The sequence below is a fragment of the Lepisma saccharinum genome, chromosome 4 (assembly GCF_977018435.1).
Source record: "Lepisma saccharinum chromosome 4, izLepSacc3.1, whole genome shotgun sequence".
Classification (NCBI taxonomy): domain Eukaryota; kingdom Metazoa; phylum Arthropoda; class Insecta; order Zygentoma; family Lepismatidae; genus Lepisma; species Lepisma saccharinum.
In genome coordinates this window covers 66976631-67003542 of record NC_139232.1, presented here as the reverse complement: position 1 = coordinate 67003542, position 26912 = coordinate 66976631, and the positions used below count along the sequence as shown (strand labels likewise).

Genomic DNA, 26912 nt, shown 5'->3' with positions numbered 1-26912 from the left:
ATGTCCCTCTGGCTTGAAACATTAGGGACATTATTTGCACAGCATTTTGTGTGTTACCATCACCAGACATGCACCAGAATGCAGTGTTGCAATCTCATTCCATTTGAGACTGTGTGATTGAGTCGAGGAAAGCCGATTTTTTTTTTTTTAGAAAAAGGAAATTGCTATCTCACCCTGTTCCATGCCTCGCAGGGACATAAAAATTCTCAAATCTCATGCGAACACATACAACGAGTGTCTTTAAACTGCAGATACCACTGCAGAATGCTCTGGTGGCATTCTTTTCGGTATTCTCTTCTGAATGCATGATGCACTGCAGTGACAGATGAACACCTTGTATATTCCAACACACAAAAACTCTTTTTCCTGCATTGTCACCATTTTGCAACAGCACTGAACTTGTGCTGCCATCTGGTATGTGTCACATGGAAACTTGGTGAGTTTCCAGTTCTTTTCATATATCAATCATTATTTTATGTGTAATATTTTGGAAAATACAATGTTTCAAAATCGTATATCAGGGGTGGTTACTGATATTGTTGCAATATTGCATAACAACCGGATATATTACCATGAAATTTCATACTTTTTGTTAGTAATTTTTCATTGTTTTCCTATTAAATATATTGAACATAAACAAATAATTTTAACCTTGATTGTTTCAAAAAAACTAATTCCATTATGATCCGTTAAAAAGTAGGCAACCTGCGAGATTTCACAGTATATGGTGAATATGAGTAGACACACAGGCACGCGTTGCAGAGCTGGAGCAATTCAATGATCTCTGCAGCGAGGAGTATTGGAGCGAGGTTCAATGCTGTTCTTCCTATCCTCTGCTTTAGTCGGCTTGGTCTTTGCCGACGATTTACAACACACCAAGGTCAGGCTTTGATGGAGGACAGACCAAGCAACAAAGGCTGGGATGCTAATTCTTTTACATGCCGTTAGAGAGCAGCAGCATGCGAGCAGGCAAGTTCTGTCCTGTGTCGTAGAGCAACAGACGAAATGTCCACGTTAAGCAAAGATAAATATTTTCTTTAGGGGAGAATCTTAACCTAATTTACTAATCTTACCACTAATCCTAATTCAGTTTAAAATATAACTCATCGTACATAAATGAGGGCTCGTTATTTTCCCTGATGTTGTGGCGTAGGTGGTGGGACTAATTGTCTATTTGTTATAGTTGCGATACTTTGTGTGCTGCTGTTAAATCATAATAGAATGCTTGAAAATTGTAACAATTAAATTGTTCAAAATACTGATTAATATTATTGGGTGAGTATTTCAGTCCATCGATTTATCAGTTTTCCTTCAAAATAATCAACAATTGAATCAGAACATTAAAGTACTTCCTACATAATCACAAAAAACACAATTCTGCATAATATTGTTGCCGAATAAATGGCACCTTCAATTTTTGCATGATAATTATTAATTATACTACTTGAAAGTGTCACGTGGCATTTTGCGGATCCTGCGAAAGACCAAAATGCTCAAAACATATCGGCCGCAGGCCGGTATCGGTGGACAAAATTCAACCACTACTTTCCGATACTGATACATCGGCATTGGCCCAGCCCGAATATAAATACATATAATATTAAAAATATATATAATTACATTATAAATATATAAAAAATAAAATTATATTCAGTATATTATATATATACGTAATATTCGCTGCAACTACCAACACTCTGAACCACGAGCTGCTACTGCTGTATATCCTCACATGAAAAAATCACAAATCTCTTTCGATTTCTGACTTCCAAAATACATCAATTTACACAATAGATAATAAAAATCTACATTTTCTTCTATGCAGAACTGAATATCAATTTATAACTTACCTTATCATTAATTTCTGGGAAGATAGTGCTGAGATTGAAGTTGGTTAATGTTCCACTAGAGTTCACTGTTCCACCACCAGGGGATGACGTTGCCTGAGACACTGCATCCATTGGAAGACGAGGTGGAGCTGAGAACAGGGCATTCTGGGAACATTGAAGCGGGGAGAGAAGGGTAGTTTCTGGACGAGTGGGCATCAAATTTGGTTGGGAGAGCACACTCCCACAAGTGACTGGAAAAGTTGGGTTGCGAGTTACATGTCCTGGCTGTGAAGGGGTGCTCTGTGGCCGAGGGATATTCCCATGGTGATATAAGCTCGGCTGTGAGGGTGGCGTGAGGAAAGTATGGTGGTGGTTCAGGTAAGAACTAGCCGTTGCCTCTTCCAAAGGCGACACTATTCCAGGTACTGTGAGGTAGTTGCTTAACCCGACATCAGACACAAGTGTGTTGGGCAATGGCTCATGGTTCTTTTTCCTGCTGGTTCTATGTGTAGACTTTCCCATAGTGTAACCTCCATTCGAAGTTTCCACATGGGAAGAGCTGTTGTTGCACGTGTTGCTTCTATGATTGAGTGAACTATTCATATTATTTCTATTAGATCTATCATTTCCAATTAATGAGCTATGGACTGAAGTTGGTTGTGAGTAAAGCTGATTCCCAGGTCCATGTATGCTGGCACTAGCTGTAGATGCAGGAAATACAAAATTATTGGACACATCTGGGACAAAGTTGCCACTAAAATCTGGTGGGGTAAATACGGATGTAGGGTTTGTTGGTCCAACATTAGGCACAAATGTGGTTGATGAGTAAGTGCTTGTTTGTGCTACTGTGGAAAGACTTGCCGGATAGTTGAATGCATTGCTATATGAATGATGATTATGATGCTGGAAATTGTGGTTACATGCCCCTCCAGGAGTGTGCAGGGTGCTATCTTGAGAGACATGACTGTTCGTATAGTTCGCTATTGAATTATCACTTTGTGCAATAACAGTGCCTGTTGTTGAAGGGTATTTCTGACTGAAACGATGGGAAGAAACCGACACAGGTGGTATCTTGCTTGAATGATGAAGCTGCATAGTGTTGTCATGGATATTCTGATTATTTATACCGATAAGTGACTCTGCAGAATAATTGCTTGGCGCTTTATATGATATCCTTGGAAGCTGCTTTGCATTAGACCACTGTTGATTACCAGACTGTAAAGTTGAGAACGTGGTTGAATTGTGTGGAACACTGGAAACCTCTGTAGATGAATATTGTGTGTTCTTGTTGCTACTATGAGATATCTGTCCTTTCCTTTCTCTGTCAGTATTAGCGCTACTGGTTGGACTTCGTTTGTTAGAACCGGAGTTAGTTCCGGCTTGCCGTTGCTGACTGACTGATGATGGCTTGCTGCTGGACTGTCTTGGTGCCCTTCGGATGCTTGCTGCTCGGGAACTGCCTTGCGACGATTCCTTAGCCTGATCCACCAACTGACTGACAGACAAGAAACTTCCACTAGGCGCTTGCTGGTTATCAAATTCTTGCGAGGGCCTATTTCTTTCTCTGGTTGGCCCAGTGTCTTTCTCATGACCACTTCTGTTCTTACCTATATTATTCTGATCTACTCTACCACCTTCGTTAGAACTTTGTACTTTCGGCTGCGTTTCATACTGTGCGTTACTTGCTTGCAAACTGAAATTCCTGCTGAGTGGAGATGATCCAGTTCCCAGTGCCAAATCGCCAACTAAAGTAGGTAATGTTGATGGAATTACATGTTGATCATGATTCATACCTTGCATTAAAGGTGCATGAGATAATATTTTGCTCTCCGTTGGCTGGCTTATGTGCCACGGGTACGATGAATTGTGGTAAATACTTTGTTGTGACGTGATACTGGCATGCGATTGAGAATTATGTGCAAGAATAGCTCCTGATCTGGTATGTAGGTGATCAGAATTTTGGAAACCATGACCATGTACTTGGTGATTATCACTGACAAATGAAAGCTGAGGACTTACATGACTATAGAGGGAGTTAGTGCTTCCCAAATTCGGAATACTCGAACTAAACGTGACATTGTTTTCATAACCCTTTGTTATCTGATGATTTGGTATATGGGAAACAGTATTTACACCTGCAGAAAAAGATGGTGCACTGGACACAAATAATGATGACGAATCTTGATGAACATCTGATGCAGTCATCCAATTTACTAAAGAACGCCCTTTAGAATTTTGCTCTTTAGTGTGTTTCTCACTGGCATCTGTATTCATAGCTGAAAAAGTGGAGCCACACTCTGATATAGAAGTAACCCTGCTCTGAAATGGCAAGTTGTTCATAGAGGATTGCCCTGTTCCATACAAGTCTTGGTATGAAGAACTATTTTTATGAGCTTTGTTTTGAACGTGATTAAGCATGCTATTGCTTTTGCTGGGAAAGTTAGGCAGTGGTTCTCTCAGAGACCCACACATGTTAGAGACATTTGTATACTTCTTCATATTTGAATTACTCTGAATGTTTGTCAAAGGGGTAGAAATTTGAGCTGGAACATGCGTGAATTGACTAGTCACAGCTGTTACCGGAGACAATGTTGACCATGACATTATACCCATGTTTGATGAATTCTGAGCCACGGAGAAGGAAGTCGAAGACTTACTCTGTTCGCTACTTGTGCACAATAGCTGATAGTATGTTGAAGGGCTAGAGAAATTCTTGTTCGAAAGGTCACCAAATAAATTGTAAAATGAATTGCTAGCTTGCGATAAAGATGTAAATGGCTTTGCAGTGTTTGCCACAAGTTCAGAACTAGTAACTTTTGTGAGCACTTCCTGTGAATAGAGAGATTTTGATGCACTTTCCTGTTCTTTAGATGATGGTGTGCAATCAACTTTATGAACATTGCTTTGATTTAATGGAATAGCATGATGAGGTACAGTGTGTGTACGGTCAGTACTTTGTGATGTTATAAAGTGTTCATCGACATGTTTTTTCCCACTTTTTAAGTGTGAGTAATCGGAACTACTAGTACTAGCTGAGACACTAGTGGAATTTATAGTTTTTGTGTACTCCTCCTGTGAATTAGCCTTGGCAGATTCCCTTTTATTTCTCACTGTATCATCGTTGTGGGAATAATATTTTGATGACACAATGCTTTTAGGTGTGAAGTTATTTGTGTTACCATTAACTTCATTCGTTTGTTGGCAATTTTTATTTGTTTCTGAAATCTCTGAATTCATAACAGTTGATACTTTTAAGCTATTTACAAACATATTGGATGAGTTGTAAGTTAAGGTCTGAGGACAATTTTCACTGAAATCTGTCTGAGCAGCAGATGAATTTTTAAATTTAAATTTATCTTTGTTAGCAGGATTATTAACATTGTCATCTTGTGTGAATTGCAAGGAGCTTCCTGAAGCTGGCAAAGAGGTTTGAACTCCAATCCCTGTGGACAAGTATGTCTTGTTGCTTGTTTGAACTGCAACCGATGCAACATTTTCCAAAGAAGTTTTTTGATCACTAGAAGACTTTACTGATGATGGCAGGTACATATGTATCTTGCTAGCAGGTTCTGATTTTGAGACACAATCGAGTTCCTTGTGAGTCCTTGTAGTTTCTGGTTTAACTGTTTCCACAGGCTCATTTACCTGGGCATGAGAATCTTTTGATACTTCCAATATGTGAGTCAACAGCTGAGAATGCATACTAGAATTTGGAAGCGTGACTAGAGGGGCAGTACTGCTCAGTAAAGGTTCTCTGTTAACATCAGTTGTATTGAGCTGTAAGAGTGACGTTTCATGTTGACTATTTACGTCATTCATCCTACTGTCTTGATGATCAGATTTCCCAGATGATGATACCAGCGGGAATGCCAAAAGAAATGCGGCTGTTGGTGATATTGCTTCTGGCTGCCCGTTAGGCACTTGTAAACTTGCAAAGAGGTCATTTGAAAAAGCGCTTGGTAAAGATACAGATAGCGTTATTGCATGAGATTCACTTCCATCACTATTCTTATCGAACTCCATTGGTGGCAGGCAGATATTCCCATGGGGACTGTGTGGCAGAACAAGCTCTGATGATGAGTTGAGAGTAGAGAAAAGATTACTCTCTTTTTCCAGTGAAATGTTTGCTGAAGTATCCGTAACAGAGGAGTGATGACTTCTTTCCATCGAGCTTTCTATTCCTGTGTTCGGACAAGTAACTTGTGCACTCTGAGAAGTTGGCTGGTACCTGTTACTTAAAGGCATTATGATTATACTTTGTTTTGGAGAATGGTCTCTGTCTGTAGACACATTGTCTTGTGATGCTGCACTAGAATTTGAATCATTTACAGGTATAAGCCCTGTACTTGGGATCTCTGTGTGGCAAGGGTCTGACGTATTTGATTCTGAAGCAACCTCATTAACAATCGATTTTACTGGCATGCTGTTTCTGCTATCCAATTTTGATTGTAAATCTTGTGAACATATCAATGAGTCATTTTGTTTTGATATATTGGCAGAATTACACACCGACTCACCAGGAATGATAGATTTTTCGAACACTTTCAGTGGTATATTCCTATTGACATTAGCACGCATGGGAACATCTTTTATTGAAGACGCAGTGCCTATGCTTAATGCAGATGCTGGAGTACTTTCTAGTGTCATATTATCAATATCATTCATATGTGATAATGTGATAACACTGTGTTTCATGTCTGTCTCAGATTTCTCAATGGATATATTTAATTTATTGACATTTAACGATGAAGAGTCTGCTGTTGAAGTATGCGAACCTGTGTTGTCTTTTGGTTCAGACTGCAGACTTTCTAATAATGCTGCACCCACGCTTTCTGCAACACCTAAAGAATAACAGTCATTTTCTAATGTGGTAATGTCTTGTAAACTATTTGAATTAGATGTCTGACACTTGCTGCTATAGGATATAGAAGATATTTCAGAACTTGTGTTTTCCTGTGACACAGAGCTATCGGTCGATCTAAAATTTCCATCATTTGCTTGCAACAAGTCTTTGTTTTGTGCTGCATCTCCTGCTGAGACAGCAACATCACTGTCATGATTGCTTGTCCTGAAAACTGTGGAAGATTGGTCAATACTCTGTACAGATGTTGAAGGGGGATTTACAACTTTGAACTTTGAACTTTTCTCGGATAAACTGTTCACAAATGTTCTGCAACTATTTGCCATGTCCGAAACTTTCTCTTGTACACCATCATAAGATTTAGCTGGTTCAGTTGTTGAAGGGGGATTTACAACAGCTGGGCAATCTATTGAACTTTTCTCGGATAAACTGTTCACAAATGTTCTGCAACTATTTGTCATGTCCGAAACTTTCTCTTGTACACCATCATAAGATTTAGCTGGTACAGATGTTGAAGGGGGATTTACAACAGCTGGGGAATCTATTGAACTTTTCTCGGATAAACTGTTCACAAATGTTCTGCAACTATTTGTCATGTCCGAAACTTTCTCTTGTACACCATCATAAGATTTAGCTGGTACAGATGTTGAAGGGGGATTTACAACAGCTGGGCAATCTAGTGAACTTTTCTCGGATAAACTGTTCACAAATGTTCTGCAACTATTTGTCATGTCCGAAACTTTCTCTTGTACACCATCATAAGATTTAGCTGGTACAGATGTTGAAGGGGGATTTACAACAGCTGGGCAATCTAATGAACTTTTCTCGGATAAACTGTTCACAAATGTTCTGCAACTATTTGTCATGTCCGAAACTTTCTCTTGTACACCATCATAAGATTTAGCTGGTACAGATGTTGAAGGGGGATTTACAACAGCTGGGCAATCTAGTGAACTTTTCTCGGATAAACTGTTCACAAATGTTCTGCAACTATTTGTCATGTCCGAAACTTTCTCTTGTACACCATCATAAGATTTAGCTGGTACAGATGTTGAAGGGGGATTTACAACAGCTGGGCAATCTAGTGAACTTTTCTCGGATAAACTGTTCACAAATGTTCTGCAACTATTTGTCATGTCCGAAACTTTCTCTTGTACACCATCATAAGATTTAGCTGGTACAGATGTTGAAGGGGGATTTACAACAGCTGGGCAATCTAATGAACTTTTCTCGGATAAACTGTTCACAAATGTTCTGCAACTGTTTGTCATGTCCGAAACTTTCTCTTGTACACCATCATAAGATTTAGCTAGTACAGATGTTGAAGGGGGATTTACAACAACAGGGCAATCTATTGAACTTTTCTCGGATAAACTGTTCACTGATGTTCTGCAACTATTTATCATGTCCGAAACTTTCTCTTGTACACCATCATAAGATTTAGCTGGTACAGATGTTGAAGGGGGATTTACAACAGCTGGGGAATCTATTGAACTTTTCTCGGATAAACTGTTCACAAATGTTCTGCAACTATTTGTCATATCTGAAACTTTTTCTTGCACACCATCATAAGATTTAGCTGGTACATTAGTTGTTGCATCACATGCAATCTGTGACGGAGACATGTTTCTTGAAATACTTTCCACCGAAGCCTTAATTTCTTCTTGCTTCTTGGTTGCTGAATCACTCTTTTCTAACATCTCCGTTTCCGATGGCAATGCACTTCTCTGATCTTTTGCTGATATAGAACCTGCCTCATTGTTGGCATCTGATACTTTGGTTCTGAATGTTTGGCTCTTTTCGCCTTCAATACTGTTCTCATCTGCATCCATAGCATCAGAAGAAACTTCACTTGAGGATAAATCTTTCAAATCTGCGTTCTTCCTTGCTTCAGCTGCTGATAAAGATGGGGATGTATTAATTTCATTCTCAACAGTTTTCTTCTCGTCTAAATCAAGTTTCATCTTCTTATTCTGCTCATTTGATGAACTTTCAATCTTTCTCTTCTTCTCCTCCATTGGATCTGAGGCAATAGCGCCAACTGCTGATATTTCTCTAGCACTGACATGCTGTGCAATCTTTTCACACTTATTACTTTCCCCCTCAGTTGCGGTTTCACTTTCTTCTAATTCTGCACTTGTGCTAATAGCAGGTGTTTTACTGCTTGGAACATTTACAACAGACGTAACGGTTGCTGAGTGTTTAGTTTCTGATGCTTTATTCTGTACATTTGAGCCATCATCTTTGTTAACATCCACACTTGCTCCACTTTCTTGCACAGCAGTTGATGCTGCAGTTATAGTAACTTGTTTGGAGGATGTAGATTTTGAAACAGCTACTGTCTTCTGAGGTCGGCGGACAAGAGCTGGAATCGGTACTTTGTTCACAAACGTTGTGACAGTATCATTTGATTTTGCTTTACTGGCAATAATATTAGGCCTAAGCTTAGGTAAAGTGGGTATGTTCCTAACTTTTTGTGATATTATTACAGGCGGTTGATTCACTATGAACTGCGGAGCAATGTACTTTGGTGTTATTACTGGTGGTGGTGTTAACACTGGTACAATATTTCCATTTGGTAACACAATAGCTGACGTTAATCCAAGATTTGACCCACAAGTAACGTCTGTTTGCAACAATGGCACATTATGATTCATGACGGTTGTTTGTAATCCAGTGGCCATTATCGGAGCAGTAAGAAGAGATTTTGTAACTATAACAGTATCTTGGCAACCATTAGCACTTGAAAACACCAACGATGGTGGGGATAAAGACGACATGAACACGCTGCTTGTCTGTACATTAGTTGGCAGTACGATGCATGGTCCATTTGGTATTGCATTGAGGCACGGTGTTGATTTTGATGAAGCTGGAGGCATGGACGACTGAAGAACAATGACGGAGGCAGTTTGGATGACATCGGGGGCAACAAGAACAGGACCAGATAGGGATGACTCACCAACACAGCTGTTGTTTACACTGTTTAAACCCAACAACTGGGCTACTGTAGGTTGCTTCTGTCCAGGCTTCGCAATAATTCTACCGTCAACAAGAGTATTTTTTGCAAGATCATCTCCTGCTTCTGTTGTGCTTCCAGTGCTTATGACAACTGTTGGACTTGTATTTGCTTGAGTAGCAATCACAGTATTTACAGTACTACTTGGGGTTACCACTACACCATTTACTGGAGAATTCTGTTTCGCTTCATTGATTGGTGTACTCTTCTCCACCATTCCTGTAAAGTATAAGTCTTGGTTTTATAATTTTAAAAAAATCACTGTATTACATTATTTCATAAATGCTTCCACAATCAAAAATTGGAAGGACAAAATTACTTACTTAGACTTTATGTCTTGTAACACAGAAATAAATTACACTGAAAATAATTTGAAAATGAAACTTTCTACCCAGTTTATACCACAAATAAGCACTTTTCACATGCACAATATAAAAAATAATTATTTGCAAAGTATGCATTGTTTTAAAATTAACCCTTTCAGGTGTGCATGGGGTATTTTTTTCCCAAGATGACCAAGCTAATTTTTTATGAGGATGGGAACTCGCCTATTTTCAAATGAACTCGTTCTGCACTTGTCTTTCTGTGATTTATTTCCCTCTGACAATTAGTTCAGCAGTAACTGTTGTTTGATGGCATTGCTGCTATACATGGGAAACTTGACAGCAAGGGGTGTCAACGTCTGTGCAAATGTCTGGATGAGGCATTCTCCTTTGTTGCATGCTGTACTTCCCAGGCGATTAAAGGGACCATAGGTGTAGCATACCAAACAAAAATGCGGGCTCTTCTGGGATGGGATCCTAGCTCCCAAATCATTCAGTTGTTAAAACAGGCATTATTCTTAGCCTCCAACAGTATAAGAGCGTGGGAAGATTCCAAAGACACCTCCATCTAATTGGCTGTTTCGAGTGCCTGCTGTGACGAGTAGGAAAGACAACCCTGTAAGTGACCAATCACATCACATATTTGCTCTATTGACACAACAGTCTAAGTGAAAGGGGAGAGTTTGCGCTGGAAACTACAACTGCCGTAGTATGGACGCTGTTCATCATGGAGAGAATACCACTGTGAACCTGCCTGCGGTTCGAGTTTTTTTAGCACAATTTATGCACAGATCAGGTGCGGCTTGTGGATTGTTTTTCTGGGGGTTCACCTATGTAATATAAAACCAGTGGCATGCCCACTATTTTGGAAGGGGGGTACATATAAATTTTTACTAGCCAGCCATCATTTTGACATATTATCCTGCCTGTAACTATATACATGTATATATATATATATATATATATATATACACAGGGGATCAGGGGATGGACAAAAATATGGAAACACCTGCAGAAATGCACATTACCTTTATTAATATCGAGTAGGACCAACTTTGGCACGCAGAACGGCCTGCAGTCGACGTGGAATGGACAAATACAGGTCGCGTATGGTTATCAAAGGGATCTTGTACCATTCTTCCTCCAAAGCAGCTGCAAGTTGTTGTAGAGACGATGGTGGTGGGTAGCGGGCTCGCACCTTGGTCTCCAAAACCGACCACAGGGGCTCAATAATATTGAGGTCTGGCGATTGTGGAGGCCATGGCAGATGTGACACTTCATCTTCGTGCTCATCAAACCAGTCCTGGACGATGTGAGCTGTATGAACAGGGGCTCTGTCATCTTGAGACACAGCATCACCATCTGGGAACAAAGTTTGCACCAAGCGATGCAACTGGTCACTCAAAATGGTTACGTAGTCCTTGGCAGCGACATGTCCATGCAGGGTGATGATGGGTCCGACAGAATACCAGGAGATGGCTGCTCAAATCATCACTGAACCACCACCATGCTTCACTCTCGGTAACAGACAGTCTGTATCGTACGCTTGTGCTGGCGTTCTCCACACGTACACTCAGCCAGCAGTTGGAAACAATGTAAAGGATGACTCATCCGACCAGATTACAGTCTTCCACTGCTCCATTGTCCAGTTTTTATGGGCGTTGCACCACCATCTCCATCTAGCAGCATGGTCAACAGTCACAAGTGGTTTCAGATCTGCCATGAATACCCTGCTTGTGGAGTTCTCTTCTGTTTTGATGCTAACAGGGTTTGTAAGCACTGTATTCAGCTCAGCAGTGACTTTTGGAGCCGTGGTGATCTTCTGCTTGGTCACAATCCTACCCAATGTGCGTCTGTCTCTGTACGCAACACACACTTGCGTCCACTCTGGTGCTTCGCTGATGCGGTTTTTCCGGAAGTCTCGTAGGCAGTCATGATCTTCGAGACTGTGCCTCTTGATACACCAAACATTTCCGCTACTTTCGTCACGGAAGCTCCCACCATACGCGCAACCACAATTTGCCCTCTTTGAAACACTGTCAGCTCAGACATGATTCACGATAACCTGCACAGACCGGTCGCTGAACTGTAACTGGCCCATCTGTCAGGTTGGCCAGGGTGTATACCTCACAGGAAGTGCCAGTGACCACAGCGCCACCTATTATTCAGATGCAAATCGTGTTTGAAATGGCTACCTGTTTTATACCAGATCTTTCCATATTTTTGTCCATCCCCTGTATATATATAGAAATGTTAGACCAAAGGCAAAGAGGGTTATGGCCACCACCATTCTCATTTGGGGATGCCACTGTTTGAAACATATTCAGTTTCCACAAATAAGACTTTCTCCACAAAACAAGTAGGAGGGGGGGGGGGGGCTTGTCCATAATGTTCTTATGTGTAGGGTGACCAGACATAAACCTTCAAAAAAGAGGACAGAGCGTGGCAAAAAAGAAGGACAAAGTCATAAAAAAGAGGACGTTGCAAAAAATGGCAACACATTTGCCATTACTCATAATTTAATCAATATAAAAATATCTTACCAACATTATGCTCACAGATACTTTTCAGGTGATCTCTTTCAATAATTTTCTCTTAGCTTTAAGCAAAGAAAGCAATCTCCTAATCTGTTATTTAACAAACGACAAAGAATATCTACAATTTGAAGCACAGAATATTAGTCCTTTTCTAATTCTTGGATATTAGAAAGAAATCTCCCCACAAGTTAATACAAATGTAACAAGTAAGATTCGCTCTAACTTATTGCCAAAAACCAAATTAAAATTTTAGGTGATTTAGATTGGCTAGAAAAATATGATTTTAATGGCACAAACATTCCTAGCACTCTTTCAACAGCAGGGGAAAGTGACAGCCACCTTACACTTTACCTCATATTTGTTTCTTCCATCCTATCCTTTAAAAGGTGGATATTTTCTTGCAAGATCATTGTTGAATTTACACTTTTCCTTCGTTATTTCATGAAAGTAAATATTACTTAACAATCAACATTCTTATTATGTGTTTCTGTATCGAGGATGCATAACTCGAAGAGGAACTGGCCGACCTCCATGGCGGAGTGATTAGCACACCGCGCCACAACGCCAGCGATCCCAGATTCGAATTCCGGTCTGGTCATGGATGTTCTTTCTGAGTATCCCTTCATTAAAATCATCATATCATCGCTCATACCCATCTTCGTGATTAGCTAAAAGTGACAGAGAAGCGAAGTAAAATAAACCAAATCAATCAATCGAAAAGGAACTGCACAGAGTACATGTGTTCCAGCAGTCTCCGAGGGCGAAGCAATGAGTTTGAATAATACTGACTAGGGTGCGGAATTTTGCCTATTTGCCATTTTTATGCCTTTGAAGTAAAACATAAGAGCCTAAAGTTTAAGGTTCGTTTCATGGTGTTTCTAGTCCGAAAACACATTTTTATAGTGCCAATAAATGCCTATTTTGAGGGTTAGTGCCTATTTTGCTTAATGGTGTCAAAAATGGATATTCTGCAATTTTTGCACACTTCAGCTTTCTTTACGTGTCTTTGGCTTTCCCCAAATTGGAAGATGTAAGGCTTTGTTGATGTTGTACTGACTCAAATCTGGTATTCGCCAGACTTGAGGGTCTGAATTGGAACATTGTTTTAATTATGTTTTTTGTTACAATGGTACAAATTGTTTTTGTTTTTTATCATTTGTTCAAATTTGCACAGTTGTTAGCACAAGCTGTTTTTGTGAGAATTACTTTCACTGACGATTCCCGCAAATGTGAATTTCAATCAAAAGAGAAACGGTTTGTTAACCGTTAGCGCACTTTTATGTATAAACTGACGTGCTAACACTGTATAACTGTGCATTGTAAGAAGAAAATTGAAATAACTTAACATTCAGTGCCTATTTTAATGTCGTTATTTTATTTTAGGGTGTCTTTTCAGTGCCTTTTTAAGTGCCTATTTTCATCATTTTGGTGCCTATTTGACTGCTAGGTGAACATTGTTTGAATACAAACGTGCCCCAAGTTATAGGCTATGCCTTAAATAATGGTCGTTATATGTGGAAGGATTGTCAATGCAGCACATTTGCTATGGCCAATTCTATACTCTTTCCAAAAAAAAGGAGAACATTTAGCGATTTATAAAAAATCCGACCGGATGCCCGACAGACACCTAAAAAGGAGGACATGTCCGGATAAAAGAGGACGTCTGGTCACTCTACGTATGTGGGAGTATGTTTTTGTATAGTAGGGATATACGAATAAATTAAGCGCTGAAATGACAATAAAGTGTGCCTTTATGGAAAATTTCGGGTTGCATGAGAAAAGAATGAGAAACTGTAACGAAGGTGTTGGGATGTGTTTATGAATAAATGGCCTAAATTATTTCCTACAACCCAAATTATAATGAACAACATATCAATCGTAAGCTATACCTACAATTTAAAAAAAACTACTTGTACTGTACTTAAAGAGGAATCGCACATGACACGTGCACATTAGAAATCGAACCTGAAACCCCTGGATTGAAAAGCGACAGCCTTGTTCAAATTCGGGTAGGTCGACAAGCACATGCTTAACCTCTGAGCCCCCCTGGCCCCTGCCTGACTACGGGCCTGCATTGGACAAAATGTACATTTTTATAATCAAAGAATATTCATTGCACTAAAAGTAGTAACCTTTGTATACAAATTGCATCTAAAACAAATAATTTTATAAAATTACTATTAATTAATAATTATGGCTTTTAATTTATTACAGGCACCTGAAAGTCCAAAAATGGAGTTTATACACTCCTAAATCCCTCTTTTGTAGCACCTAAAAATCTTTCCCTAGTAATCAAGATATCATGCCAGAAGATGAATATGTTTAAATAAGTACATAGTTAGTGTATATATTATTCATATTGGCAAATAATGTGCTCTACAATGAAAACAATTTAATGGTAAAAAATTACCCCACATGATTGATTGATTGATTGATTTAGTTTATTTTACTTCGCGTTTTGTGCCTCTTGGCTAATTTGTGAAGATGGGGATGAGTGATGAAATGATGAAATTGATGAATGGACATTCACAAACAACCAAGCCCGACCGGGATTCGAACCCGGGACCCATGGCATCGCAGCGCGATGTGCTAACCACTCGGCCACAGGGTCGGGCTTACCCCACATGAGTCCAAATTGTCCAGATGTTTTTTCCGTGGGACGAAAATGTGCCAAAGAGTGTAAACAAGTGCTTAGTGATATAGTTTTTCAATGAAACTTATTCATAATGAAAAGTAGCGTGTCTTGAAGGAAAATTTAGGGATAAAATATGAGTCCTAACATAGGTCATGCAGGTGCAAGTGCTCAAGGGTTAATAAAAAAGTTCCATCACTTTTAGATGATGTCCCACATGTCACAAATATAACAGTTATTATTAATTATTGTCTAACTGACACTAATGATTCTGTATCAGCTGATACCAGTGGTTCTGGTATCAGAAAGTATCGGTTGGAGTTTATTTGCATATACCAGCTAATCTGTCTGTTTTTATGTCACATATTTAACATTTGTCACTTGATGGTACTGTCTTGATTGTATATTTTTCTACCTGTTGGTACCCAGGTGAAATAAAGGTTTCCAAAGTCACTGTCATTTAAATCATAAAAAACAGAAAAGCTGCAACTGTGAGGTTATGCATTTTGCCAACAACAAACTACGTAATTTAAAATATAAGATCTTTCCTTCAAACTTCATTCGGCCTGATAACGCAACTGAGAAGTTTATAAAGAGTTATGTGTTGTAAAATAATGTGCAGTTTGTAAAGAGCTGTGGTGATATAGTTGGTAGGGCATCTGACTGCCAGGCAGGAGACCCTGGTTCGATTCATGGAGTGCGTGATCTAAGGTCGGAATTTCTCCAGCCTGCATAAAGAAGCTCTGGGGCTCACCCAGTCTCAAATCAATGGGTACCTGGGGTCAAACCTGCAGGGTAAAGGTGGCCAGAGGATGGTGCTGATCACATCACCTCCAAAATGGCTGAGATTGAGAATGTGTGGGGCCCTACTCCCACATCTCCTAAATGAGCCTTCATGGCACGTGCTATATGAATGGGAAATGTCCAGTTTACAAATATATAATGATGATAATGTATTTACCGATGCAAGGCATTACACAGTTTCTTGTGTTAATATTTGGGTTGCCATATTCTTATTTTGCTAATATAGGACACACACTGAGCGAGAACATAAAACCAGCTATTCTACAGTAACACACAACAATGATATATTTTATACATTGTAAAAATATTATATATAACATGAAAATAATATATGATAGCCTCGTCTAGTTTGCTGCACTTCTTGGTTTCAAAGCGTAACACTGAGTCGTCTACTTCAATGATTTGGTGTCACGTAGTGCATTTGGTGTTTGCACCATGCTCTAAAACAGTGTACCGTGTGGTATAGTTACGTGGCACATGCTAACCAATCAAATGAACATTGAAAGCAGCAGACAGACATTTGCTGAATCCTCTGAACTTGAATACTGCTATTCTTGTGTACAGCATCTACTTGGTTGAACACAATTCCCTTGCACCTGCTCTACACCTAGTGTCAAAATGTTCAGCAAACTAGTCTAGGCTAATATAACTTTCACAGGATAAAAACAAACTGCAGAATACAGGACATCCTGTAAAAACTTACTTTAGGCAATATATAGTTCCAGAAATGGCACTGAACTTACTTTTCTTTGGCTTAAGTAGGCACACCTCCTTATATTCCACATTTTCAGATGGTTCGCTATTTTTCTCAATTGGTCTCTTGCCTACATGCACAGAATATGGAGACAGAGGAAGTTTGATCCCAGCTTTCTGCAATAATTCAGTCAATTGCTGGGTCCGAATTTTCAGTTCGTGAACTCTACATTCCATACGCTGGATTTGTTTTTCTGAAAACATGCAAAAAAAAAAAAAAAAAGGAATTACAAGTTTTCATCATTCAGGGAACTAAAGATGCATTAGCAAATTAATACATTGGAATGAAGTATTTAATTCTGTGCCTTGTGAAAATAAATTGCAAATCAGCATCACAGGGGACAGTCATTATAATGTAGTACATGACCGGTCAAGATTAATGCATCATCATAGAGGTCAGCAGTAGCAATGATGGACATCAGAACTATTTAAAACATTGAACTAACTATGATACATGCTCACTTAAAATATTCTTGTGAACTGTCTTTACATTTTGTTTAAAGGTATTAGATTTGCCAAGGCATTTTGTTAATAATTTTTGCTCTTGGACATTAATTTACAATCCAGCACAAAAGAAAAAAATAGTGAAAGTTTGCATCTTGAGTGTTTATTGCACCAACTTTCATGCATGTTTCAATGCACATTCTGAGATTTCCTGTTTTTCACTGCTGACATTCTCAAAATACTGCTGAATGCACAGATGGAGCCAGGATTCTTTCTTGGGAAAGACTTCACCGAGCATACTATTGGGGGGGGGGGGGAGCCTTGAAATACAACATCTAATCTGCATCTAACTTTACCTTTTAACTAAAACATAATAAATACGGAGACACTAGTACTCACTTTTATCCGCGAAGCTGTTTTTTCTTCTTTTTCGATTAATTTCAGTGGCCACTGCCACCATCCTCGTTGGAACTTGCTGCGCTGTTGCTTGGCATGCGTCTTTTGTTCGTAGTTCTCTGGCTGCCATTAGGTGCGCTGTGCATCTTGATGCGTCGTCTGCTATTTCCGGGCGATAACTGCTGCAGTAGTGGAATCCAAGTATGGTGCGCTTGCCCGCTATCGATGTTTAGTTCGTGCGGGAAGTGCATTATGGCGTGCATTTCCTTGATTTTGGTGTCTATGAGCGTGTTGGCAGTGTGTTTGACTCGAACCTTTTGAATTTTATGGCTATTGTATTTGATATGTCTAGCAAGACCAGTAGTGGGTTGGGCTTTTTTCGCATCTGCTAGGTGCTGTTGGATTCTTTCATTGACAGATCTGATGGACCTGCCGATGTAATGAGCCTTGCATTCACACTCTGCATCATATACACCTGGGTTGTCAAGGGGGGAGAGGAAGTACCGTTTGTGCTTGTTCAGTTTATCAGTTATTTTGGAGTTGGGTTTGTGCGCTACTTTGATGCCAAAAGGGAGAAGGGCTTTGGCTATGCGGTTGGAAGTGGTGGGATGGTAGGGGAAGGCAAACCATTTATATTGGTCGCTGGGGGTTGGTTGTGGCTGGGTTGCTTGTGGATGGGTTGATTGTGGTAGGTTAGGGTGTCTGACCTGTATTTCCGCCTTACTGCACCAAGTGGAAAGTTGTGATTCAGTGTAGCCATGTTTCAGGGCTATTTCTGTGATGGTAGCTATCTCCTCTCGTAGATCCTCTTCTTTGCCACAGTAGGCTCTTCGATAAAAGTTTAGCCACACATTGGCTTTTTGCTTAGGGGGATGGCTAGAGAGAGCATGTATGTACTGGTTGCCTGCATCTGGTTTTCTGTAGACGGTGGTTGTGAACAAACTAAATAACATCCACCCCAGGCTCAACTTCACAGTAGAGCATGAAAAACTTGGTAAAATCAACTTCCTGGACATCACCATCAGCCGTGCACTTAACAAATTCACAACCACCGTCTACAGAAAACCAGATGCAGGCAACCAGTACATACATGCTCTCTCTAGCCATCCCCCTAAGCAAAAAGCCAATGTGTGGCTAAACTTTTATCGAAGAGCCTTCTCCTACTGTGGCAAAGAAGAGGATCTACGAGAGGAGATAGCTACCATCACAGAAATAGCCCTGAAACATGGCTACACTGAATCACAACTTTCCACTTGGTGCAGTAAGGCGGAAATACAGGTCAGACACCCTAACCTACCACAATCAACCCATCCACAAGCAACCCAGCCACAACCAACCCCCAGCGACCAATATAAATGGTTTGCCTTCCCCTACCATCCCACCACTTCCAACCGCATAGCCAAAGCCCTTCTCCCTTTTGGCATCAAAGTAGCGCACAAACCCAACTCCAAAATAACTGATAAACTGAACAAGCACAAACGGTACTTCCTCTCCCCCCTTGACAACCCAGGTGTATATGATGCAGAGTGTGAATGCAAGGCTCATTACATCGGCAGGTCCATCAGATCTGTCAATGAAAGAATCCAACAGCACCTAGCAGATGCGAAAAAAGCCCAACCCACTACTGGTCTTGCTAGACATATCAAATACAATAGCCATAAAATTCAAAAGGTTCGAGTCAAACACACTGCCAACATGCTCATAGACACCAAAATCAAGGAAATGCACGCCATAATGCACTTCCCGCACGAACTAAACATCGATAGCGGGCAAGCGCACCATACTTGGATTCCACTACTGCAGCAGTTATCGCCCAGAAATAGCAGACGACGCATCAAGATGCACAGCGCACCTAGCAGCGCACCTAACGGCAGCCAGAGAACTACGAACAAAAGACGCATGCCAAGCAACAGCGCAGCAAGTTCCAACGAGGATGGTGGCAGTGGCCACTGAAATTAATCGAAAAAGAAGAAAAAACAGCTTCGCGGATAAAAGTGAGTACTAGTTTCTCCGTATTTATATACTACCGCGTCTCTCTTTTCCCAATCATGAATAAAACATAATATTGCTTTACACACACCACAATTTAAATTCTGAACCACACTAAATGTGGTACAAGTATGAAAGGAACTAAAAGTATTGATTTTAAAACAAATAAGCTCCAAATGCAGACATGAAAAAAAAAAAAATACTATTTCAAAAAATGTTTAAGGGGAAGTTATCACTTTTCTTTTGGACCTTGGGAGGAGGAGCTTCAGCCCCAAAAACCACTGCCTTTGCTGCACCTCAGGTCCTTAGTTCATGGCCTGATATAGAGTTGATGTGCATCTCTTGCTACAATTGAAGCTGATCATGAATGATGATAAAGTAGGAGACTGAACCAAGGTCATCAAGATGGGAATGGAAAGCAAGTCATGCAAACACAATAACAGATCTGTCAGTGTAAATGATGTGGTGTCAGAAAAATTCGGCATGGCATGCCTTACTAAAGACGTAACGTACAGATTCATTCCACAACAAGACAACTGTATACAGTGTGAAGAGTATCCTTGTTTTAGTTTACCAGGGTGAAATAAACTTAACTTATTGTAATTATCTAACAGATGAAAATCATAAAAACAAAAAAAAACTTGCCTAACCTGAACTTATAGCAGTTAGAAATCTGAAATAGTGAACAGCAAGGAAGAAACCCACTTTTTTTCTTATTTTGGAAGATTGAATGTTGGTATCTCTGATTAGTATTCATATGAAATAATGTTCTCTTGTAGCTCAAGTCTTCACAAAGGAGATACTTATTTATATTTACTTTGAATTTTAAAGTTATGTATCTGCAATGTGCTGTTGCAGTAAACATACACCTTGTGTTTGCTTGGACTAGATTCAACTGTGGGTGGCGCATACCTAGTCTGGCCATAAATACTGTTACAAACTTTCGGCTTGGACTGTACAGCCGGTAGTCAGGCTCATGAACCATGCTTGTGCTAAAGTTCACTCCTTACCATTGTGTGCTTAGCTGTGAAAGAGCAAGTGTGTTTAGCATGGAGTGGGGTGAATATGAAAACAGAGTAGCCGTAATTTCCTCTGCATATGATTGGGAAGTCACTCACTGAGATTTTCCAGCCCCTAAAAATCCCGAAGATCAGCAAAAGGTTTGTGTATCAGACAATCCAGAGATTCACTGATTCTGGTACCATGAAAGATCGCCCAAGAGTTGGTCGACTTCACACCGTATGAACAGATGCAGCTGTTAAAGCAATGATGGCTCGCATCCGCCGAAATCCCATCCAGAAGCAAGTGATAATGGCACAGGAGCTGAACATTTCACAACAATCAATGTTCAGGGTACTTAATGAAGACCTTTTAATTGGAGCTTACCGGTGGAGTACAGGAAATTTCCTGACGACACATGAAGAAGCAGAGGGAACTGAAATCGAGACGGCTCCTGCAGCAGTACGTTGCCAATGGGCATTACAGGATTCTCTTCACTGATAAGAAATTGTTCACTATGAGAGTTCTACCAGGCCTCATTTTTGAGAAAAGGGCTTAAAAGCCGTGCGAAAGTATCCTGGACCCTCTCGTGAACCAAACAATGTTTCACAATGAATCCTGGATGTTCAAGAAATATTCTGCACCAGCTCATAAGGCAAGGATGACGCGATGGTGACTGGTGACCAGTAAACTCGACTTCATCTCCACTTTTGATTGACCATCTGATATCAATGATCTCAGTACCTTGGACTACAAACTGTGCCCAGAGCTAGAGGGGACTTTCTGCAAGAAGAGGCGCCCTATAATTGAAAGTTAGAAGCGCTCCTTGATAGCAGCAGGGGCAGACTATCCCATCAAGACTATCCGTGTTGCAATAGATGCCTGGTCAGGGATACAATATGTGTATATGTAAGTCAAACATACTAAAAGAACATTTAAAAATCTGAAACCATATTCAATTTATTCACAAAATAGTGTGTAACAGTATTTATGGCCAGACTAGTTATATATGCCCAGATATTGGGAATATAACAATTACGTTAGGTGAGATTAAGCTTTCTGTAGTAAAAACAAAAACAGTAGCAGACAAGGAAGAAGATGAATAAGAAGAAATGGAAGAAGATAAAAAAAGATTATAAGTTATAGTTAAAAAGTTGTCTATTCTCATGCGGTGGTTTGTGCATAATAGAAAGACAAAATATGGCTAAAAAATTATGGTTGTGTGATGCATACATTGAGTTTCCAATTTTTGAAGTTCTGTTTTAAGTCCACTTTATGCACTCACAGTGGGATCTGAACCACTGTGCAGTATGTCTCCACTGCATATCGAACCCAAGACCCTTGATTACAAGGTAACGGCATTACCAGTATGCCATTGGGGAAGTCCAAGTTGCACCTGTTGTTCACCTCTGAAAGCAGTGGCAGTGAATCTTACTCTGAAAATGAAGTTGAAGGGACTGACAAGATGGGGAAAATTCGACCTATTCCTGGAAAGGGGTAATACTAGAGCACATTTGCAATAAATTTGACCCTATGCACCGGGGGTCGGAAATCAATGGGTATCGAGTTATTGCAGTTTGTAGATTTTCGTGAAATATTCCGACTTGCGACCAAAAAACTAATAATGGTGAAAAAACTACTACACCCTGGACACTTAATTGACACGTTGCTAACAGCTGACGAATGAGTGACTACTGGGGAAAAAAATCATGCCCATAATTCCCAACCGACAGTAAGAAACAGTCATTGGTGCACACGTCATGAAGAAATTTGGAAATTATCGTTTAAATCGATGAGGATTACTCAAAAAATTGGTAACACACTTAGCGTAAAAATTACGGAAAAACTTCCTCGTTTCATAAGCTCTCCAAAAATATACAAATATTGTCAACTGGCACACGGGTTGGGGGAAAAATGTGAATAAAAAGCAGAGAAGGCACGTTGTAGACCTCTTTGTAAAGTAAAAAGAAGTTGTCGGTTGTGAGAAATAAAGGAACTGAAAATGAGTGAAATAATAATGTTATTTACCATTCTCATGATTCAAGGTTGTCAGAATTAACTGCTACAAAAACTATAAATCCTGTTAAAATTGCCTCCCCCTGTTACGTATGCAAGCACGCAGCCTGCGGCGTACTTCAGACACATTCAGTCGCGTTGACACTCTGTCTCTTATGTCTCAACTCTTCTTGGGAATCCACTGGTGTGCTGTAGACTAACTCTTACATGTGACCCCAAATATAAAAGTCGCATGCTATTGAGGAGGGATATCCTGTCATAAGGATGGATTTTTGTCGATTTTTACTACATACCGACACTGAAGACCCCCATCACCTGACAAGAATTCTGTGGACAGACGAATCCAAATTCGACCGCGATGGTATTACGAATTTTCATAATGTGCATTTTTTGGGCCCCTAAGGGTCATAACCCAAGAAAATCTAAAGAAAAGGCTCACCAGAGAAAATTCTCACTAAATGTGTGGATGGGAACAGGCGCGGTTGGCCCTATAGCGCACAGGATCAGTGAACCCCCAGTAATATACGATAATCACCTCGAGAATGAACAATGAACAATGTCTTTAAATTTTCACATTATTTCGCTAAAAATTCTACACAATAAGTCATGTATTTGTGCCCGTAACACGGCGAACTCTCTTGCTGAGAAGAAGAAACCGCGAATCGGCCGCCCTGATACAGACCCTCAGTTGAACCCCCACAGGACAGCTCGTGCCATTGTGAAAGCTTCGTGCGGGAGCAGAAGCGCGAGGAGGGTATAGGACAAAATACATGGGAGATGAGATTCCAGAACCTATGTCTCTACCCAACGGTCATGCGCAGTTCGTTCTCTCGCAGAAGCCGCAGGACAAGGCTCCTTTCTCGCTGCTTCCTCCCTTCCAGTGTTGCTGTGTGCGGTTCAAGTTTGAAGCGCACACATTACATATTCAATCTTCTCTTGTATCATTTTTGCACCGAACTTCTTGGAATAAATGCAAGATTGTGTCAGAGATGGATGAGTGGAAACAAATAGAAGCTGGAATTAGATGCGATGAATTAAAATAAAGGAGATACATTACCAAAATACCTTGTGCATGCATTCAGAGGTTTTTCCTTAAAGGTGGAAACACTTCGGGTTCGCGAAAGAGAAAGAATGGTGCGAAGACGTGACTCACTGTCGCTCGGTGTCAAAGTCTCAAGTTTTTTAGTTTTTGAAGTGCTTGGATACTTGTTGGAAAGTATTAAGTGATGCTGCGAGTGAAACGAGGGATGGACTTTACCTAGGTTATGTCATTTGATGCAGTGTAGGCGTTGCTGTCCGCGCAGGTAAGAAATGACCGATAGAAATGCACATAATTAACGTAAACAAACTTCCTTGTCCACTGAAAAAAAGCGTGTGCTGGTCGACCAGCCCCAAATTTGAACAAACCTGTCGCATATAAATGAAAGGGTCTCAGGTTCGATTTCTAGTATGCGCATGCCATTAGTTGCCATTTCCCTTTAACAAATGTAGGACCAGTTCTGATTAGTCAGCATGGACGTCCGGAAGGGGAAAAGGGGGCCGCACTCCCATGGAAATTGAATGTAAACCAAAAATTATATATTACACGCATATAATTTAATTTCAGTCACAGTAATTTTTGGTAATTATTATAAAAGCGTTGCAGTAACTTCAGACTGAAGGAGTGTTTTTTGCTCCTCGTGGGGAAAAAATATATTCCTTGCCCCTACTTGAGGACGTCCATGATATTCCAACAAAACTCAACTTTTTTCATAAAGGCACAATTTATTGTAGTTTCAGCCCTAAATTTATTCGCACACCCCTACAACAAAACCTTATACTCCCAGATAAGAAGAATTCTTGACAAAGCTTTTAAACCCTCCCCCATCCTTTTGTTGGGCGAAGGAAGTATATTTTGCGGAAAGTGAATATATGTCACATCACTTCAGTGAACCCCCGGGTAAATAATGCACGAGCCGCGCCTGGATGGGAATCATCCACAATCATGTGATCGGGCCATTCTTTCAGCCACAAAACCTAAACAACATTACCTACGAAAACTTCCTACGGGAAGAATTGACGACGCTGCTGGAGGATGTGCTGCTCGCCACAAGATGTGGAATGATTTACCAACATGATGGCTGCCCAGCCCACTATTTCCGGGGTGTGCGACAGTGACTGGACAACAATTATCCCATGCAATGGATTGGTCGAGGCGGCCCGAAGCCCTGGCCGGCGAGGAGTCCGGATTTTACGCCATGTGACTTTTGCATTTGGGGTCACATGTAAGAGTTAGTCTACAGTACACCAGTGGATTCCCAAGAAGAGTTGAGAGATAGAATTGAGACATAAGAGACAGAGTGTCAACGCGAGTGAATTTGTCTGAAGTATGCCGCAGGCTGCGTGCTTGCATACGTAACAGGGGGAGGCAATTTTAACAGGTTTTTCTTGTATGTACGCATTGCTTGCATTATAGAATTATTTTCCTGTAGTTTACGGTTATTACAAGCATAAGAAAACAGTTTTTCTTTGTGACGTTTCAGGAGAACACACGCTCCTTTCATCAGACATTTATTTTCATTTTGATTAAAGATAGAGTTATAACAATGGTTAGCAATTTTTTAAACAAAAATAATCTGTTATATAATGGATGTTGTCAATGTTACATTGTTGTAATATAGCAACTTAACTGTGAAAAAAGCAGTCTGTTTTATTTTTATTTCAGATTTTTTTTTAAAAAAAAAATTAAGAATCCAAAATATCATCAGGTAATTCAAATTCATCATTGATTTCACAAAGTCTCTTGATGTTTTCTGTTACATTAAATTTTAAAGATGGTGGCTTACTCCATTTGTGAAAAAGAAAACTCCATACTGGATCTATGTTACCATTTTCATTATTTAATTTATTCCAGTATTTATTTATTTATTAATGGGAAACACAGAGTTGAATGTCTGGGAAGCTTCGTTCATTGCAGAAGAACACTGGAATAAATTAAATAATGAAAATGGTAACATAGATCCAGTATGGAGTTTTCTTTTTCACAAATGGAGTAAGCCACCATCTTTAAAATTTAATGTAACAGAAAACATCAAGAGACTTTGTGAAATCAATGATGAATTTGAATTACCTGATGATATTTTGGATTCATAATTTTTTTTTTAAAAAAAATCTGAAATAAAAATAAAACAGACTGCTTTTTTCACAGTTAAGTTGCTATATTACAACAATGTAACATTGACAACATCCATTATATAACAGATTATTTTTGTTTAAAAAATTACTAACCATTGTTATAACTGTATCTTTAATCAAAATGAAAATAAATGTCTGATGAAAGGAGCGTGTGTTCTCCTGAAACGTCACAAAGAAAAACTGTTTTCTTATGCTTGTAATAACCGTAAACTACAGGAAAATAATTTTAACAGGATTTATAGTTTTTGTAACAGTTAATTCTGACAACCTTGAATCATGAGAATGGTAAATAACATTATTATTTCACTCATTTTCGTCCCTTTATTTCTCACAACTGACAACTTCTTTTCACTTTACAAAGAGGTCTACAACGTGCCTTCTCCGCTTTTTATTCACATTTTTCCCCCAACCCGTGTGCCAGTTGACAATATTTGTATATTTTTGGAGAGCTTATGAAAGGAGGAAGTTTTTTCCGTAATTTTTATGCTAAGTGTGTCACCAATTTTATGAGTAATCCTCTTCGATTTAAATGATAATTTCCAAATTTCTTCATGACATGTGCACCAATGACTGTTTCTTTCTGTGGATATGGGAATTATGGGCATGAATTTTTTCCCCAGTAGTCACTCATTCGTCAGCTGTTAGCAACGTGTCGATTAAGTGTCCAGGGTGTAGTAGTTTTTTCACCATTATTAGTTTTTTGGTCGCAAGTCGGAATATTTCACGAAAATATAAAAACTGCAATAACTCGATACCCATTGATTTCCACCCCCCGGTGCATAGGGTCAAATTTATTGCAAATGTGCTCTAGTATTACCCCTTTCCAGGAATAGGTCGAATTACCAATCACCCTGTATATACCAGGCTGTCCCAGAAATCCTGCACCATCAGCACACTGAGCTCTAAGAGGTGAAGTTTGCGAGGGTAGGTGGCGCCACCAGTGAAAGGCTGTTGGCAGGCATAGAGGACAAGTTCATGGGATCAAGTGACGGCACGCAAAGCATGTGTCGCGAGTGTTCCCGTGAAGTTAAAGTGGGCACGATGAGTGAGGACCAAATTGCACTTCGTGCAGTGCTACGTTTTTTATGGAAAAAACGACTAACAGCAAAAGCGGCAGCGGAGGAAATTTGTCGTGTGGA

General features: G+C 39.8%; 1 protein-coding gene across 2 annotated transcripts in view; it reads right to left on the bottom strand.

Moving 5' to 3' along the window:
* The window catches only part of LOC145986544 (uncharacterized), a 62053-nt gene that overhangs the window by 21623 nt on the left and 13518 nt on the right, over positions 1-26912 (bottom strand). For both annotated transcript variants that reach the window (XM_083120666.1, XM_083120667.1), the window contains exons 3-4: positions 16746-16949; positions 1851-9925 (exon numbers count right to left, since the gene is read on the bottom strand). In XM_083120666.1, coding sequence (XP_082976792.1) covers positions 1851-9925; positions 16746-16949 — 8279 coding nt within the window. The remainder of the gene's footprint in view (positions 1-1850; positions 9926-16745; positions 16950-26912) is intronic.